The sequence below is a fragment of the Balaenoptera physalus genome (assembly GCF_965194825.1).
Source record: "Balaenoptera physalus genome assembly, chromosome: 19".
In the NCBI taxonomy this organism is placed as follows: Eukaryota; Metazoa; Chordata; class Mammalia; order Artiodactyla; family Balaenopteridae; genus Balaenoptera; species Balaenoptera physalus.
The window spans coordinates 41,430,425-41,450,926 of NC_138900.1; the positions used below are offsets into that span (position 1 = coordinate 41,430,425).

A 20,502-nucleotide genomic window follows, 5' to 3' on the forward strand; every position below is an offset into this window, starting at 1 on the left:
CCAAGGGTACCAACAGAGGAGATAGAAAGGGGTAGAAAGAGTATTTGTTGATAAAATGGCTGAAAACTTTCCGAATTTGATGAAAATTATTAATTTACACATCCAAGAAGCTCAACGAATTCCAAGTAATATAAGCTCAAAGAAATCCATGCCTAGAAACAACATAATCAAGCTGTTGAAAGAAAAAGATCTTAGCAGCAGCAAGAGGGGCAACTTATCATATACAAGGGAGCCTTGAAAAAAATTAATAGCTATGGAAGCCAGAAAGCAGTGGGATGGCATATTCAAAGTGTTGAAGAAAAAGTAATGTCAATCAGAAATCCTTTATTTGACAAAACTATCCTTCAAATATAAAGGAAAAATTAAGATATTCTCAGATAAACAAAAGCTGAGGTAATTCATTGCTAACAGACCTGCCCTAATAGGAAATAACAGAGGGACTTTCCTGGTGGCACAGTGGTAAGACTCCGCCACGCTCCCAATGCAGGGGGCCTGGGTTCGATCCCTGGTCAGGGAACTAGATCCCACATGCGTGCCGCAACTAGGAGTTTGCATGCCGCAACTAAGGAGCCCACGAGCCGCAACTAAGACCCAGCACAACCAAATAAATAAATAAATAAATAAATAAATACTTAAAAAAAAAAAAAAAGGAAAGAAATAATAGACACCCTTTGGGCTGAAATGAAGACACTATACAGTAACCTGAATCTGTATGAAAAAACACAGCACCCGTAAAGGGACATAGGTAAATATAAAACACATTATGATTGTATTTTTTGCTTATAATCTTTTTATCTCCTACTTGGCTTAAAGGACAATTATTACATTAAACTATAACATCAAATCTTTTGATGGGCACACAACGTATAAAGATATTATTTGACAATAGCAGCACTTTGAAGGAGGAAAGGAACAGAACTGTTTAGAGGAAATTTTTGCATCTTACTGAAATTCAGTTGGTGTTAACTGGAACTACATTTTTTTGAGTTAAAAAATGTTAATTTTAATACCCAAAGGAAAAAAAAACTCAAAAACATGTCAAAGTTAACAGCAAGGAAATTAAGATGATACACTAGAAAGTATCTGTTTAATACTAAAGGAGGGGACTTCCCTGGTGGTCCAGCGGTTAAGAATCCTCCTGCCAATGCAGGGGACATGGGTTCGAGCCCTGGTCCGGGAAGATCACACATGCTGCAGAACAACTAGGCCCCACAACTACTGAGCCTGCCCTCTAGAGCCCGCGAGCCACAACTACTGAGCCCGCAGGCCACAACTACCGAAGCCCGTGCGCCACAACTACTGAAGTCCGTGCGCCTAGAGCCCATGCTCCACAACAAGAGAAGCCACCGCAATGAGAAGCCCGCGTACCACAACGAAGAGTAGCCCCCGCTCGCCACAACTAGAGAAAGCCCTCACGCAGCAATGAAGATCCAACGCAGCCATAAATAAATAAATAAATAAACAAATAAATAAACAAATAAATGAAAGACAAAACAAAACCAAAAAAACACTAAAGGAGGCAGTAATGGAGGAATGGAGGTGCAAAACAGACATACGACATATAGAAAAACTCAGCAAAAGAGCATGGATAAATCCTACCTTAGCAGTAATTATGTCAAATGTAAATAAATTAATTAAAAGGCAGAAATGGTCAAAATGGATTAAAAAAAAATAATCCAATTATATGCTGTCTAAAGGAGACACACTTTAGATTTTTAAAGAACACATATAACTTGAAAGTAAAAAATGAAAAAAGGTATGCCTTGTAAACCTTAACCAAAAGAGAACTACAATGACTATACTAATTTCAGACAAGACAGCCTTTAAGAAAAAAATTAATAGACAAAGATACTTTACAATAATAAAAAGGCCAATCCAACAGAAAGACATAACAATTATACACATACACACACTTCAAAACAGAGTGCCAAAACATATGAAGGGAGAATTCAAGGGAGAAATAGATAATTCAAAAATATAGCTGGAGGCTTCTGTACCCCACTTTCAGTAATGTGTAGAGTCAACAATACTTTATTATAAACTTCAAAGTTGCTGAGAGCCTAGATCTTAATTGTTCTCACCACAAAACATAAATGATAATTATATAACATGACAGAGATGTTAGCATAAAAAAACCTAACCTTCCAATTAATAAATTTTTTAAAAGTTCAAACTAAACCCAAAATAAGCAGAAGGAAGGAAATAATAAAGTTTAGAGCTGCAATAAACTAAATGGAAGACTTGAATTACTAAAACCAGAAATTGAAAGAGAGGACATTACTACCAACATTACAGAACCAACAAAGATTATGGGGTATGGTATAAAACAATCGTATGCTAACAAATTAGATAAGCTAGATGAAATAGACAAATTCCTAGAAAGACACAAACTACTGAACCTAACTCAAGAAGAAACAGAAAATCTCAACACAGCAATAACAAGTAGAGATACTGAATTAGTAAACAACATCTACCCACAAGAAAAAGCCCAAGACCAGAGGGATTCACTGAATTCTATGGAACATTTAAAGAATTAACACCAAACCTTCTCACAAAAATTAGAAGACTGGACACTTTTCAACTCATTATATGAGGCCAATATTATCCTGATAACCAAAACCAGTCAAAGACAACACAAGAAAACTACAGAACGATATCCCTTAGGAATACAGACACAAAAATGCTCACCAAATACTAGCAAACTGAATTCAGCAGCATATAAAAAGGAAGTGTATACAAAGACCAAGTGAGATTTATCCCAGGAAGGCAAGGTTTTTTAACATCCAAAAAATCAATTAACATAATATACCACACCAATAGAATAAAAAACAAAAACCACATGATCATCTCAATAGACGCAGACAGAAACATTTGACAAAATGCTTTAACGAAAAAACACCAAACAGGGACTCCCCTGGCAGTCCAGTGGTTAAGACTCTGAACTTCCACTGCAGGGGGCATAGGTTCCATCCCTGGGTCAGGGATCTAGGATCCCGTGTGCCTTGAGGCGCAACCAAAGTCAAACCAAACCAAACCAAACCCATCACACACATACACACACACACCCCCCCCCCCACAAACTAACTAGGAAACCCCCCTCAATGTGAAATATAACTATAAAAAACCCACAGCTAACATCATAGTTAATTCTGAAACACTGGATACTTTCCTCCTAAATCAGGAACAAGATAAGGCTGTCTGCTCTCACCACTTCTATCCAACTTTAGACTGGAGGTTCGTGACTTGTACAAAATACCTAACAATAAGCATAACGAGAGAAGTGCAAACATCACTGAAAGAAATCAGAGCCCTAAAGAAATGGGTAAATATCTCAGATTCATGAACTGGAAGGCTTAGTATTGTTAAAATGGCACTATCCCCCCAAATGATCTAAAGATTCTACATAATCCTTATCAAAATCTCACTGGGCTATGTAATTTATTTGCAGAAATTGACAAGATGACCCTAAAATTCTTATGAAAATTCAAGGGGCGCAGAATGACCAAAACAATCTTGAAAAAGTAGAGCAAAGTTGGAGAACTCACACTTCCTAATTTTAAAAGTTACTAAAAAGCGACAGTAATCAAGACAGTGTGGTACTGGCATAAGGATAGACAAGATCAATGGAATAGAACTAAGAGCCCAAAAATAAACTCATATTATTATGTGTAACTGATCTTTTAGATCAATTCCACAGGGACAGACCAGTCTCTTCAACAAGTGGTGTTAGGACAAATGAATATTCACATGCAAAACTATGCATTTGGGACCCTGTCTCACACCACATACAAAAAAATTAACTCAAACAGATCTCATACATATTTTATGTAGTATATATAGTACTTTGGACTTAAAAACCACTGGATTACCTTAGATGCTGTCACTTTTAATTGATCAACCCCTTTTCCTCAAATCAACAATTATCCATTCAATCCAATTCCAATATTAAACAGTCATTTTCAAGCATGCTCTTCTTACCCTGCACAAGCTTGTAAACAGGCCAACATTGTCGCCAGAGTTTCTGGAGGAAGTTGAGCACTTTTGGGCTGATCTTTCTCTGGTGCAAGTCCACCCAAAATAGAAGGACACCGTCTCTTTAAAAAAGTCATACAAGCCTGGATAAAAGGCTCCTGGAAAAGAGAAAGTCTCTCTGTATTTGAAATTCATCATTAATTGCTTTCAGATAAGACTAAGCACTACGACTAAAATCCAGAATACAATAACATCTTCATTGCCACTTTCTTAAGCTATCTTGACCATCAAAAATTAAAAGCAGTAATAAACAGACAAATCCTTACTCCATGCTCTCGAATTTTATCTGTGAGCCACTTGTCAAGTTTGAGGTATTCACGACGTGAAGCAAGTGCAGCAAGGTCAATAACAAAGGCAAATGGAGTACCATTTAGCAGCATTGACAAGGCCTAAAGAAAAAGGATATTAGAAACTACGAGTCAAGCAACTGAGTGACTTTTCTGTCTTATTTTCTGTTTCCAGTTTTTATTTTCACAAACAAGTCTAAATAAAACATACTGCTAATATTTTCTTAGTAATAATTTTTTAAACAGCTTAGTAGAAATCAATGGTAACACTTGTCCCTACTTAAAATAAGATCACATTTCAAAGACAAACACATGACTTTACCTTCAAAATAAACTTTACCCTGTGTTTTTTCAAATAATTTAACCTAAAGCAAAGCAAAACACAAAAGCGTGAAAAATTATCCTTACCCATTTTTAAAAATCTAAACTCAGGCTTACTAACCTAAGTACAACTACAACACCATTACCAGTGATCAAAGACATCAAGAATCAGACTATTTGTCAAAAGATCCTAATGAAAAGACCCCTTTTGCTAATGAAATCTGCAAAAGGGTTGAAAGTCAACCAGTTTCTCTAAAATTGTATCTCACAGATTACATCTGAGGTCAATTATCACTTGCTTTAAAACAGCCTTACAAATATCACAGAAGACCAAACAAAATTCAGTGAAATGTAAATGAAAACATTTTTACATTTCTAAAACCACTCTTCTTCCAATCTCTTTCTATATACAAGGAAAAATTCTAAATCTCAACCATTCTAGCTAAGAGTTAGTTACATGTGAATTATTCCTAAAGCACCTATGTTACATAAAAATGTTATTTTTTATCATTAATAAATAAAAACCGTTAATCTGTGCCTCCAAGCTCACCTTCAAGTCCTGGGCCACATCAAGTATTCGAGACAATTTGGCCTGGTCATACTGCTCCCCTCGCATGTACCATTCTGCCATTGCATGCATGATAAGTTGGCGGATTGAGGGAGACTGTCCCTAAGAAAAGAAAAAGGAGGGTTAAATAGCAATACCACTGACCATTTTGACAGGCTGTTGCAAATGCTATCGCAAATGCTGATTTTACTTGTATTTATGTAAAACTGAGGTGTATCAGTGCAGACAACAAAGCTCAAGCCTCAAGCGTTGATTACAGTGACTTTTTTTTTGTAGGAAAGCAGTTTTTTCCATATTTCCCAAATGAAGCCTACCCCAAAACCCTGGGGTCATATAGTCACATACAACAAACTTATTTGTCCTATAAAAGTCTGCCTATACATTTTCAAAGCCGAAGTATGAAGAAAATATGAGGATGCATCAAGTTTATATGATCCCTTAAATTAAATCACAAATCACTGGCCTATAAAAACAAAACAGTTTAAGGTAATCAATCATCTCTCATGCTGCACAGGGTAGTATTTTATCAGTATTTCTGGGACTAGAGTTTGTACATTCTAAATCTAGCTATTTTCACAAATGATCATGCTCATTTTTTATAATTATTCAATTTCTTTTTTTAGCAGAAAACAGCCTGTCTTTGAAGACTGATCTAAAGGTGTGCAGTTGAATGGTAATTTAGAAAATGTTTCTCACAGAAGCAACAGCAAGGCAATTACTATCACTGTCTAAATCACTTTCTAGTAACTGTCTTAGACTGACAGAAAGTCCTAGTGAAACACTATCTAACCAGGAGTGGAGATACAAGTCCTTCCACCCTGCCCTTTCCACCTCACAGATGTGGTGAGAAAAGCCTAAGAATGTCTGGGCTACAAACTTTTGGTTAAATGTTTGATAAACATTACTGTCTATCATGCGATTTGAGTCTCTAGAAATGGAGTTGGTCTGACTGAAAGGCATGCAACCAAGGCTAATGTCTTTCATTTATAAAGTCTTATCTGAATTTTTAAAAGCACTTGTTTATAACAAACTACAGCAGGAATATCTTAAAAAGGGAAAGGGCACTTGATATAAAGGGGAAGATGACTGCTTTTTCTTAAAGCTTCTACATATATCTTTATTTAAAATGTAGGCTATCGGGGGGGAGGAGGAGGAATCAATGGACAAAAGAGTATTTGTCAAATACATTCTACAAAATTGGCAAGGGCGGGGCAGGAGCACAAGGCCTTGAAATCTCAGCAGGAACCAAAATAAAATTTAAATGCTGGATTTGGATAAAACAAAATTATGTCAATTAAACTGTTTTATGATCTTCTTCCATTTACTGTTAAAAAGTGAAATGAGAACCTTCTGGTTCTATGATAAATGATTAAGCTCTTTACTGCTATCGAAAGGATACTGGTACACTAGCAATACAGACCTTTCATAATACTGATTTTTTAATTGTCTTGCCTCCTTGCTCTCTCAAGTTTTATACTTTAATACCCACATGATGCTAAAAGATAAAATAAGTTTTATAGAAGTGTGACTTTTTCAGAGTGTCAAAATTCCAAGATTGACAATTTCTCTAGGTGAACATCATCAAAAGAATGTCAATTATGCAGAAATAGAATCACAGATGTAGAAAACAAACTTGCAGTTACCAAGGGGGTAAGGGGAGGGTGGGGTGGGATGAACTGGGAGATTGGGATTCACATATACACTACTATGTATAAAACAGATAACTAATGAGAACCTACTGTACAAAAACTCTACTCAATGCTCTGTGGTGACCTAAATGGGAAGTAAATCTAAAGAAGAGTCGATAGGGCTTCCCTGGTGGCGCAGTGGTTGAGAATCCGCCTGCCAACGCAGGGGACATGGGTTCGAGCCCTGGTCCAGGAAGATCCCACATGCTGCGGAGCAACTAAGCCCGTGCACCACAACTACTGAGCCTGTGCTCTGGAGCCCGTGAGCCACAACGACTGAGCCCACGTGCTGCAACTACTGAAGCCCGCAGGCCTAGAGCCCATGCTCCACAGCAAGAGAAGCCACAGCAATGAGAAGCCCACGCACCGCAACGAAGAGTTGCCACCTCTCACCACATCTAGAGAAAGCCCACGCACAGCAACGAAGACCCGACGCAGCCAAAAATTAAAATAAATTTAAAAAAATAAAAAAGAGTGGCGATATGTATACATATAACTGATTGACTTTGCTGCACAGGAGAAACTAACACAACATTGTAAAGCAACTATACTCCAATAAAAATTAATAAAAAAAGAAATGTCGGGACTTCCCTGGTGGTCCAGTGGTTAGGACTCCATGCTCCTAATGCAGGGGGCCTGGGTTTGATCCCTGGTCAGGGAACTAGATCCCCCAATGCCACAACTAAGACCCCGCATGTCACAACTAAAGATCCCACATGCCGCAACTAAAACCCAGCACAGCCAAATTTAAAAAAAGAAAGAAAGAAAGAAAGAATGTCCATCATGGGGTGGGGGGAGATAAACTGGAAGATTGGGATTCACATATACACACTACTATATATAAAACAGATAACTAATAAGGACCTACTGTATAGCACAGGGAACTCTACTCAATACTCTGTAATGGCCTATATGGAAAATGAATCTGAAAAAGAGTGAATACATGTATATGTAATAACAGATTCACTTTGCTATACACCTGAAACTAACACAACATTGTAAATCAACTATATCCCAATAAAAATTTAAAAAAAAAAGAATGTCAATTATTAAGACAAAGAAATGGTCATATCTTACCTGCCCATGCCATGCATAGTGCAAAATTATAGCTGAGTTAGGGTGGTTTCCAAGGAAAATTGGCATCAGAGTGGAGATGAGTTCATGGCGCAAGGTGTGCCAGGAGGTGTTGATTTGTAGTAAGGCCAATACCAACATGTCTGGACAGTGTTTGATAGGGAAGCTGAAGAGTTGTTTGACTTGCTCATATTGCCCTACCTCTGCGAGCCTCAGCAGAGATTCAATCAAATCCAAGCTCTTCCTAACAAGAATGGAAGTAAGATACTCTATCAATGAAAATCTAAGTACACAAAATTCATTTTCCAAATAAGTGATACCAGCTATCAAGACAAAACCAAGTTGTTGTCATCTTTTAATATTTGAAAAATATTTAAATTGGGGCTGTTCATCTCAAATATATAATGCTGGTATGCTTTCAAACTAATTTCAAAGGCAGTCCAAATTAAGAGAATACATGATGAAGGAGAGCAGACACGACTGATCATGTGCATAACCATGGACCGCCTTACCGAAGAGTTACCATCAGTAACTTTTGTGATTAGAGTGCAAAATAAAAACAAATAATAGCAGTTTAGAAACAGTCAAAAATCCAACACAAATATAGATATAATTATACACAAGAAAAATTCTACATAAAAATACAGCCTGACACAACACTGTAAATCAACTATACTTCAATTAAAAAAAAAAAAAAAAAAAAAAGCCCAAACACTTACTTTGGTAACACCAAGTTTTTACTTAGGTGCACAATGCCCCCTATGAATTATTCTTGCCCCAAGAAGCTAAACGTGGTTGACTTCAATCAAGCCTCAAGGTTTTGCTACCTTTAGTCCATGAAAACTATGGGGATAGGGATCAAATTAAACACCATGAGGAAACAGATACCCCACACCACAGGGTAGACTATAGGATAACTGATCCTACTTCTCCATTAAATCGATGGCCAAGAATTATATTTAAGAAAAAAAAAAAAGAGGAAGAAAGACTTACAGCATAAAAGAAACTATGTGGACCTTGTTTGTACTCTCAATCATACAAACTGTTAAAAGGCATTCTTGAGACAATTAGGGAAACCTGAATATATAGCTACATTAAGGAATTATTAAATGTGTATGACATTTCAATTTTATAAAATGGAAAGAGGCCTTTATCTGTTAAAATAAAATAAAATGAAGATATACTGCCGTAAACATTAGACTTAACAGGAGGAAAAAAAAAAAAACCAATCCCGTACATCCAATGTTGGCTAGCATCTGGGGAAAGGACACACTTCAGAACAAACCGCTGCTTCGGTCAATCTTTCAGAACAGGGATCAGCAAACTACATCCACAAGTCAAATCTCACCCACTGCCTATTTTTGTAAATACTGTTTTGTTGGAACAGAGCCACACCCATATTTACATTGTGCTACAATTAAAGAGTTAAGTAGTTGCTACAGAGACCATCTGGCCTGCAAAGCCCTTTACAGGAAGTTTACCATCATCCTTTGTTTTATAAGATGTGTCCCAGGGGAGTATGGTTGGAAAAAATGGAAGAAACATTATAAAGTAGATGTCTTTGGGGACCAATACAGTCCATGCCCCCTATGCATAGCTGTGGGTGTATTATAACAGTGATGGAAGTACTTTTACCATCCTTATCTCACATCCCCAGAGAGGAGTTAGTTCCAGAAGAAACCAACTGAGCCAGTCAGATTCTCCAGCAGAAATTTTGAATTGAAACTCAGAGAAAATAGGTAATTCAGCTTAAAGTTTTAGATGTCATGCGTTGGCCATTTTGAGTCACTTACAAAAGAAAGCAAGCAAGCAAATCTACAGAGAGAAGAAAGGAATTTAACATTAAGGGAGAAGTAAAAACCTCCTTCTAACATTTGATTTGTTACAGAAAATACACAATGGCAGACATTACAAGAGGAAAGATGTAGCTAGTGATAAGGAGACTAAATATAGATTTTCATCCACCAACATCCTACTATATAAAAATTTAGGGTAAGTAGGCTTACTAAAAATACTGTTTCGTTTAAACCTTTTAACTATGTAGTTGGCTCACTATTAATCTTATAATTCAAAAAAGTATAAGTGACCCTTTCAAGAAAAGCTAGATGAAGAGTGTTTACCATGTGGCAATTTCTCGATTGTCATCCTCTGGTGGTGCTTTCAGAATATCAGTGGCAACAGTATGACATGGGTAGTCGGCAAAACAGAAGATCTCTGGATTTATAAGGGAATGCTGAATGAAGGAGAGCTGGAACAAGAGAAAAAAGTCCTTACTACCATAAATGACTGTGAATGTTATAAAAATGTGAAACATTTTCACTAGGCTAATCTCAATCTTAATCTTAATTCTCATTCATCAGAATGAAATTTCCCTTTACAATCTTAATTATTCGATCTTTCAAAACCACAGACAAGTTCAGACAAATGAAAGGTGCATGGTGAGGTGACCTTGGAGACAAACATCATTAAACTATTGGGAAAACAGTTTGATTGCTACACTTCAGCTGAGTCTGACTGGTACTAAATTATAATAATGTTCCTTCAAAATTTATCAGAGTCTCTGCTTTTCTGAGCAATGCAAAACAAATTCTACATTAAAAGAATATTTTAATCAATGGATAGATGGCACTATATAAGCCATGATTCTTTGCCTCTTCTATAGCTAAACATCATTCACTTACCTGGCCTTCTGCATGTTTCCAAGGTCTGTATATGAGGTCTACAGGGAACACTTCCATACCCAGACCCCTCTGAATGCCATACACTACATTATGAAGTCCTTTACTGTCACGAATTTGAAATCCAGGATGGTCCAGTTCGTAAGTTACTTCCTTGAAATTCAAACTTGGGTTCTAAAAAATAAAAGCATTTCAAAGTTTAACGAAAAGGGACTTCCCTGGTGGTGCAGTGGTTAGGAACCCGCCTGCCGATGCAGGTGACACAGGTTCGATCTCTGGTCTGGGAAGATCCCACGTGCTGTGGAGCAACTAGGCCTATACACCACAATTACTGAGCCCACGAGCCACAACTACTGAAGCCCGCGCACCGCAACTACTGAGCCCACGTGCAGCAACTGCTGAAGCCTGCGCGCTCTAGGACCCTCGTGCCGCAACTACTGAAGCCCGCGCGGCTACAGCCTGTGCTCCGCAACAAGAGAAGCCACCGCGAATGAGAAGCCCGCGCACCGCAACAAAGAGTAGCCCCCACTCTCTGAAACTAGAGAAAGCCCAAGCACAGCAGTGAAGAACCAACGCAGCCAAAAAAAAGTTTAATGAACAAAAGTGTACATATTTTGATTGCTTTATCCAAAGAGCCATATTAAATCTGAAGTTCAATCAAGGTGGTCTAATTATAGACTCAAAATCGTCTAAATCTTTCTGGCATTTCCAAAGAGACTTGGAAAGGTAAATTCTTAATATTCGAAATAAACTGGCTCTACTAGCAAGCTACTCCAAGTTACCTTTCAGTTCACAAAATACTTGTGAATACGTGAGTACGTAAAGGGGAGTTCTCTTCCCCTACTTTAGTCCAACGAACACTCCCATCTCAATATGGCAAATAGATAACGCTTTACTTAGTGCCTCGTCTTTACAGTAAGATTCCACTACCTTGGAACAAAGTTGCAAAGATAAATCAATTATCCCAAATATCAATCTTAATTAACAAGGACTTCCCACGTGGTGCAGTGGTTAAGAATCCTCCGGCCAATGCAGGGGACGTGGGGGTTTGATCCCTGGTCCGGGAGGATCCCACATGCCACGGAGCAACTAAGCCTGTGCGCCACAACTACTGAGCCTGTGCTCTAGAGCCCACGAGCCACAACTACTGAAGCCCGTGCGCCTAGAGCCTGTGCTCCACAACAAGAGAAGACACCGCAATGAGAAGCCCGTGCACCGCAACGAAGAGTAGACTCTGCTCGCTGCAACTAGAGAAAGCCCGTGCGCAGCAATGAAGACCCAATGCAGCCAAAAATAAATAAATAAATTTATTTTTTAAAAAAAATCTTAATTAACTGAAGATCTCCCCTAAAAGCATCCCAATTATGCATCAGGAAAAGTGGTCTAGATTCTTTATGTCAAAATGACTAAAAATTCCATTCAAAAATGTTTTATGAAAAGGTATTCATAAAAGCAGTATGAGATTCCTTAAAGAAACACAATGCAAAGGAAACACATTTAGAGAAGATAATTTACCAAACACTCTGCACCAAGCAATAAGAATATTTTGTGCTTGGTACTTCCCGGGCGGTCCAGTGGTTAAGACCCTGCGCTCCCGATGCCGGGGGCACAAGTTCGATCCCTGGTCGGGGAACTAAAACCCCGCATGCTGCACAGCGCGGACAAAAAGAAAAGGGGGAAAGAAAAAAAAGAAGAATATTTTGTGCTTGAAAGAAAAAAAGGCTGTGCACACTTCATAATTAAATCTCCAACCAAAGCGTTATGTCCAGTTTAGTTTTGCTCTAAGGTGACGCCTTTCAATCCATGAAGACTTTAATGCTTGCTTTGTATATGGTACAAAAAATAAATGTCAGTTGGGGTATTCACTCCAAGACAACAATAGCATTCAGAGGTAACATTTTTTTCTTTTCTAAAATTTGTTTTAAGGACTGACTGTGACAGAATAAAACCATAAATATACTATTAAACAGCATTATCCTAGAGAGAGTTAGGTTAAGTTTGGTAAATCCACAGGCGTGCCCCTATGGTTTCCTCCTCCCATCCTTGGAAGTAAATCAGAAAATTAACCCAATGTGTATCTGAAACTGTCCTCTGTTCCCTTTCTACAAAAAATTGTACAGAAACTCAAATATACGAGAAAACGGAAGAAGAAAGAAAAGGGATTACTAATTCAACTATTCAAATCCACAGTGAAGGCGTTCAATTTATGGCCTTCGCACTCTCTGAAATCAAAACATAGGTTCAGATAACATGGAAAACTGTCCTTGTCTGCAATTTTTTTAAAGAGTTTTTCAATAGTGCAATAAAGTACAAAGATGAAACTGAGGGAAAAGCACGTTTTCATATTTGCAAGACAACCACAGGTTAAAAACAAATTAGTAGGGACTTCCCTGGTGGTATAGTGGTTAAGAGTCCGCCTGCCAATGCAGGGGACACGGGTTTGAGCCCTGGTCTGGGAAGATCCCACATGCCACAGAGCAACTAAGCCCGTGCGCCACAACTACTGAAGCCCGCACGCCTAGAGCCCGTGCTCCGCAACAAGAGAAGCCACCGCAATGAGAAGCCTGTGCACCGCAACAAAGAGCAGCCCCTGCTCGCCGCAACTAGAGAAAGCCCGTGCGAAGCAATGAAGACAAAAATAAACTAATTACTTTTTTAAAAATTAAAAAAGAAAAAACCAAACAAATTAGTAACTGGTTATCCTTAAGTGCTAAACCTATGGTTTTATTTTGCTTTTCTTCCTGTTCACTTTCTAAGTTTTCTGCCATGATCACGTGTTATTTTTTCCCTTCTTCTGTTACTAAAGAGTAGGTCTGAACACCATAAACCCATCTACTATTAAGAAAAAGAAAAAGAAAACCCACTGATGCTGTTAGTAGTAAGGTCACACAGAGAACAGTATGATTCCCTGTTACTCAATTTTACTTATAAGTTACAAATGTAGAAAACTAAAAATGAGAAATAGGATAGATAAATGACCTGACACCTTATCAAGAATGTTATGGAAGTATGTATTAGTAGTCTTTAGTGTTACATTTTGTTCCTTGACATTTTATGAACAAGACTGAAAACATTACATCTTGATCTTGACTCCACTGTTCTCTCACTGACTAAATTTCATCACTTCCTTTTAATAACTAGAAGTTTCACTTTTTTATGTTTTAACAGTTCAACATTTTAGGAGAGGTACGTTGTTTATTTGGGGACCAATTATTTAGTTTGTGGATATTTCAGAAGTGGAAGTAGTTAGATAAGTATGGATTTTTATTATCCCTATAATAATATCCCATAAACAAGGTTGGCAGGGTTTTTGTTGCACCTTCCAGAAAACATTCAGAAGACTTCCTTTCTCCTCAGTAATTCCTCATACAATCATTACTTTGTAACAAATTCATCCTCCCCAAAAAACCACACACTGACAACCTACCAAATCACCTCAGCAGTGCTACTCAGAATTGCATAGCAACAATTAATTATGAACAAAGCTAGAGTTTCATTGCATACTATTTCCAGTACATAATTATCTCGTACCCCTCATTACTTTTGAAGTCAGAAATTATAAAACATTGCAGTTCTCATTCAGCTAGGCACTTTATTCATTAAAATTTTCTTTCTTTGGGCTACATCATACTAACATCATAAATATATAACATTACATGTGTACTCACCAGTTCTTTGAGAACATCAATCAAGACTTCTACATTCCACGTGTGTGCCTGTGCTCCATCACTTTTATCTTTTCCATCACTCCAAATCCCACTGCCAGGAGCAGAGATACTCTGTAGAAGTAAAATCTGAATTAAACAAAGCCAACTACTCAATGTGTTCAGGTCTGGTTGGCAGAACAATCATACTGTAATTTAATAAATAAAACAAAGAGGGCAGGACATTAATTCACTTTGTAAAATAGTTTATTTCCACACCTACCTGTAATGGAATTCCGTCTGTTAATCCTGAATGAGTTCGAGCCATCATTCCCAAAACCCTTGCAACCTGGGCAGCTGTGACCTCCCGAACACCAAACTGCATGATTATATTGCGACATTCTTCAATACTGAAACAGAAATTTAACTTCAGAAAAACGGTACCCTCAATACCAAGGTTAAGAAACACTCATATAAAATGCACTTGAGTGAAGTCGCTCGAGTTTTACTAACACAGAGTAATAAGCTTCATTTCTTGTTACTTTCACATAGCTAGGAATGTAAAATCCACCTACTTAAGGAAATAGAAAAAGTTTAAAATACCAATGGAAGAAGGAAGTGTGAGTTAACAGTAATATCTACAAAGAGACATAAAATTATCCTCCTCAATCTTCAGTATAAATCAAGTTATTCTTTAAAATACTGATAACTCAAGGGTTATTCTGATATGTACAAAGCCCTGAAAATGTATTTTAACTTTTTCACTTTGCATCAACAAAAGTTTTATGCCAGGCACATTTATACACACACAAGAAATACACTTTCAAACGTAAGTGGAAATGTGGTTTGTATGAGTTTTAAAAACATTAAATGTTACACTTAAAGTCAAAGCAAAGCACATTAATGCCCTTTATAACATATTCTCAGAAAAATATTAACAATCCACTATATCACAGTCCTTTGTGCTACCATTAGGGTGAAACAATTTCCTTTTATGCCCCTGGCAGGTGAGGAAAATATGTTGAGAGGCAGGGTATGAAAAGGGCAGAAAAGGAAGACTGTAGAAAATCAAGGTACAGCAAGGAAATTGAGGGTGGGGGCAGGGAAGAGCACATTAGACATGTTGGATGGGAAATGATGCAAGTTCCATGAACACTTGCCTCAATGCCCTCCCTCTCAAAACCTAAAACTGCCTACCATGGCGACTAGGCTAGGAACCTCTGATCCTTAAATTTGAGAAACTAGGGGGGATGGAGAGAGAGAAATTTAGCCACGAGAACATTTATAGCTGCCACCAAAACTAATATGTGGAAGATTAAATTTAGAAGCAAAATTCTTGAGAGGCAAAGATAATACATTAAGGAATCTGTAGGAACTTGCTTAAAAGAATTACATTGTGCTTTTCACAAGAGTAATCAGAAGTTTAAAATGTCTGACTACCAACCTTGCACAAAAGCCATAGCCCACTTCTTGCATGAAGTCAGCCAAAGAGCTCTCCATCATGGTTTTAGCTACCCCTCCAGAATCAGGCAGGATTCTGTCCATTAGAATGTCCCGTTTTTCAGGGTATAAAAGTGGTGCAAGCACCACGGGACAGCGTTCCTGGGGAAAATCTGAAGAAGGAAAAAGATAATTACAACTGCTATACTGATTAATAACAAACTATCCTCTTTTGCTCTTTAAAAGCCCCTCAAACCTGAGTTTTCACAAGTCCATATTCAAAGCAAAGTTTATTCAGTTTTTCCAATCCAGCTAGCCTAGCCCAAGTTATGACTTCAACCCCAATTCTAAAATTTGAATGTTCTTATGTCACAAAAAATGGTCATAAGTATATTTTTAATTTTTTATATTAGGATTCCATTATCTACTGCACCCTAAATATTACTTTAAAATTTCACAAAAGGGCTATCAATTCCCATGCAAGGAAGACATCAGTAATAATTGGTACATCAGTCTCTCTTTATTTCACTGACAAGTGGAAAACGTCCTATTACTGAGAAAGTTAATGAAGTTTAAATTAAACTATATCAATGTTAAGAAGTAAACAATAATAAGAGTGAAAATGGATAGTGGTTAGTCCACTATAAAAGATTTGTTTTAAGCACTATCTCTAAAAAAAGGATCAGAGGAAGGAGGATGGCAACAACAGAACCAGGAGTTATCTTAGCATAACAATGCCAACAGCCAAGAGGTAAAGTGGATATATGATCAACATTTTAAACTAAAGAGAGCATGTCACAAATACCGTAGTCTCTGTCTCCCTAAAAGGGAAAAATTTGACCACGTGGAAATATACCAAGTCTGAAATGAGACTGTACTTAGATAACAAATATTGCTGGTAAGTGCTCTTCATTTTATACCTTTTCTATAATGAGGCTTTTATCATTTTTATATTTTAAATTATAAAATACTCTCTTCCTTGAAAGATTACGAAGTTAACAGAAAAGTAAATCACTGTCTTCATTTGTATTCTACAATCCTTTTGTAATGTGTGTTCATCCAAAGAAATCATCTTTTGTAGGCTACAGACACTCCTTTTTACCTCTGCGCAGCGTTTTAAGAAAAGCGTCTATCTGTTCCTGTCCAACTCCAAAGGCTCCCTTCTGCCCAAAGAGGAGATGGGAGAGGAGGAGGTGTAGGACCTCTATTGCTATATCCTGGAAGCCACCTTCTTGATTTCCACTGACGTCTGCGTCAATGTAAGAACGCAGAAGATCTGGAAGCTTCTGTTTAATAAACTGGGCAGCTAGAAGTGAGATAAATAAAAAACCACAAGTTATTTTTGCACCACAATGGGAAAGAAGTCACATACCATCAAAATACAGATGATCATCATTCTCATTCACCAACGCACCCTTCACCCTCTAATGTTTTTACAGCTCTAGCTGGTAGGCATAAATAAAAGACCAATTGCTAGGGGCTTGGCGGTGGGGGGCAGGGGCAGGAGGAGGAGAAGGAATGGAGAATTTTTGGATGGGTACAGTTTCAGTTTTGCGAGACAAAGAAGTTCCAGACATCCATTATACCACAATGTGAATATAGTTAACACTACTGAATTATACACTTGAAAATGGTTACGAAGGTAAATTTTATGTGTTTTTACCATACGTACGTATACATACATACATAAAAGAGACCAAAAGAAAATAATCTTACTCTCTAAACTATGGAGGCTCAAGACTCAGAAACCCACGGATTTTAAAGACTCTAACTTCACTATAGGATCTTTAGGGAAAGGGAAACTTACCAAAACCTCTGAGATCTGAGCTGGAAGAATTCAAGAGGGCAAGGCCAAAAATTACCTGAAACAAGAAGGGTTAGATTGACCAAAGAGTCAAATAGTTGTTTTATTTCTAATTTTGCCTACATCTCTTTTCTTAAATCACTTACCTCTTGTACTTTGCTTAACTTGAGAACTTTACTCAGCTGGGCAAATAAGTGGGGTGCAGGCTTTAAACTCTGAAACAAACCAAACTTTATTTTAAAATAAGAACATACAATTTTCAAAAAGTTTATAAAAGCATCTGTTTACCCAATTATGGTGCTACATAAGAGTGACAATTCTGTAGTGCTGCTAGCAACAGCTGTGGAACTGTGTTCTGACAAGCTTAAGCCTTCACATCATCTGGTTTTATTAAGATTCTAATTATTATCAAACCACCTTGACTTTGTTAGAAAGCTACAAAAACTACAAAGAAAGTATCTGAAATTTTTTATTTAAAATATGATATTATGAGACCAAGGATTAAGGTCTTTTTAGAAAACCTAATAAGAGATCACATTCTTAGGACCACCGAAGATAAAAGGAATACCAACCTTCTGATAGTGCAATGGATTATCAATGGCATAGGACAGCGTCGAGATAAAATTTGGCTTCGTAATCAGTGACGCACACTCCTGAATCAGAAACTGAGTCTTTAAAAATAACAAATGAATTTTCATTAGCACTAACAGTCATCTTCTTGCACAAATAGAAGCAGCAATGCTCAGAACATTAAAGGGTAACCTGATACTGTATACTGTTTCTACATCAGCTCTTTAAAAATCCTATTGAAACTACCAAAGTCTATTAGCAACAAGTGTTAAACCAAAACCTCTACAGAAGAAAGTCCACTGACAAGATAACTATAAGGAGTAATACCATGACAAACTGTTCCCAGGTTGAGAATCAAACCATAGAAACTCAAACTAGGTGAAGAGATCCTCTCTCTGCCTTACTTACTTGTCAAGCTGGACTTCCCCACAGTCCTGCTTCCTTCAGGCAGGTCTGATTCCCAGCTCTCTAAGCCTGAACTAAGTAGCTGTAATGGTCTGCAGTCAGGCAGGAGAAGAGAAGGACAAGAAAAGGAAAAGTCCCACTGCCTTTTAGCCATTCAGCTAAGATTATTTTTGGATCCTATATGTGTCTGCTACACAGCTATGCCCAAAATGCAATTCATGGAACAATTAGATCTAAGTGAATATATATACTATGTAAGCCCCAAATACCTGATGAAAATCTTTGCCACTGCTTTTACCATCGCCACTGAAATCCACATGCGAAAATAGGCAGCGTAATAAATGCCTGTCTGCCTCAGGACCGTGCCGATTCACAATCTAAAAAGACCAAAAATATGAGTTTGCTAAGAGTGACTTTCTTTTATTTTTTTAAAAAAATTCACCTCTAGGACAACATCCCAAATTACATTAATTGTTCATTTTGGAACAAGAGTTCTAGGAATTATTGAGATGGAGGGACCAATATTTTATAATTAAATATTTTTTAAGTGTTTCCTACAGGCACTAGCAGGAAAGAGAAGAACAACTACCAGTAATTAGCCCCATGTAACAGTGTGCTCTGATCAACCTCTACACCAAAAACACCAAACAACAGCACAAATGACATGTTTAAGTTGTAAGGCAACAATTTTATAACAAACTGGACTCATGAGAGCATCACTTTTTCTATCCATTGTTGTTTTTACCCCTAAAAAGTGTAATCTGAAATCTAACACAACTGTGACTCTTTGTAATAGCCTATAGGGCAAGGCCCTAAAGGAACTGGTCTGATATCAGTACTGGCCCTGAGCTTCTTGCTGTTCCTCAAAGTTACTAATGTTTGTACTTGCTATTCCCTCTAACTAGAAAACTCTAGATATCTACATGCAGTTTGTTCTCTCACTTCCTTTAGGTTTCTGCTCTAAAGCCACCTCATCAGTCAGAGGTTTCCTAACTACCATCCCTAAAATAGCAACATGAACTGCCCCACCATCACCCCTCATCCTGCTTTACTTTTCTCCACAGTACTTACCACCACCCAATAATTTCTGTTTATTGTCTATGTCTCACTTGACTGTAAGTTGCATGAGAAAAGGGAATTTATGTAGTTGTGTTCACTTCACATTTAGGTCAGGAAAAGAGCTTATTTAGCACAATGTATGTGCAGAGTAATCATTTGTTTATTAAATGCCGCACTAAAATTTTAAAATATTTAACTACCTACTTTGGCCTAAAAATGTGACTGGGCTTCCTTGGTTTAATCTTCAACAACTCTGCCAAAAATGACTCCCATTTTATAGATGAGAAAGTGGACACTTCAAACAGACTCCATGAGCCTAAAATCCAATAGTTTATGAGTTAGGAGTCTGGTATTCATAGTCCAATTCCAAAGTCTATACTCTTTCTACTGTATCATAATTATGTCACAGCCAGCTAAGTTAACTTATTTCAGTTTCAGTTTTCCCCATCCAGAACATGTGAGAGTTAAGTAAGACCAAGCTTTACACTGCCTCAGACATCTTAAAGTTAAAATCTATATAATCATAGGTTATTTTTTCCTATCCCCTGGAACACTGAAGACATTATCTTAAAGAGCCAATTCAAATTAATTAAGAAGAATTTACCTATGCTCCAACCAACCAGACCTCTCCCTCAAAAGAACAAGAATAACTGGCTTAACAAACATTTGTTGAGTACATGCTAGATACCATTCAAGGTACAGCAAATATAACAGCAGAGGAGACCAATGGGTTCCACAGCTCTCATGAAGTACATTTTCACGGAAGAAGAAAAGTACAGGCAAACAATTTCTGATAATATTAACTCATGAAGAAAACAGGGTTATATGATATTGACAGGACGGTGGGGGGGTATACCTCAAAGAGGCCATCCCTAAAGATGTAACATGTAAACTGAGACTTAAAATATTTAGGTGACAACCACAGATACAAC

General features: G+C 37.4%; 1 protein-coding gene across 12 annotated transcripts in view; it reads right to left on the reverse strand.

Moving 5' to 3' along the window:
• The window catches only part of CNOT1 (CCR4-NOT transcription complex subunit 1), a 103,573-nt gene that overhangs the window by 43,686 nt on the left and 39,385 nt on the right, over positions 1-20,502 (reverse strand). For all 12 annotated transcript variants that reach the window (XM_082439468.1, XM_082439476.1, XM_082439474.1 and 9 more), the window contains 14 exons: positions 18,781-18,888; positions 18,109-18,207; positions 17,683-17,751; positions 17,540-17,594; positions 16,835-17,038; positions 15,737-15,905; positions 14,576-14,702; positions 14,317-14,427; positions 10,652-10,822; positions 10,091-10,218; positions 7,974-8,214; positions 5,191-5,310; positions 4,299-4,421; positions 3,979-4,130 (listed from right to left, as the gene is read on the reverse strand). In XM_082439468.1, coding sequence (XP_082295594.1) covers positions 3,979-4,130; positions 4,299-4,421; positions 5,191-5,310; positions 7,974-8,214; positions 10,091-10,218; positions 10,652-10,822; positions 14,317-14,427; positions 14,576-14,702; positions 15,737-15,905; positions 16,835-17,038; positions 17,540-17,594; positions 17,683-17,751; positions 18,109-18,207; positions 18,781-18,888 — 1,877 coding nt within the window. The remainder of the gene's footprint in view (positions 1-3,978; positions 4,131-4,298; positions 4,422-5,190; positions 5,311-7,973; positions 8,215-10,090; positions 10,219-10,651; positions 10,823-14,316; positions 14,428-14,575; positions 14,703-15,736; positions 15,906-16,834; positions 17,039-17,539; positions 17,595-17,682; positions 17,752-18,108; positions 18,208-18,780; positions 18,889-20,502) is intronic.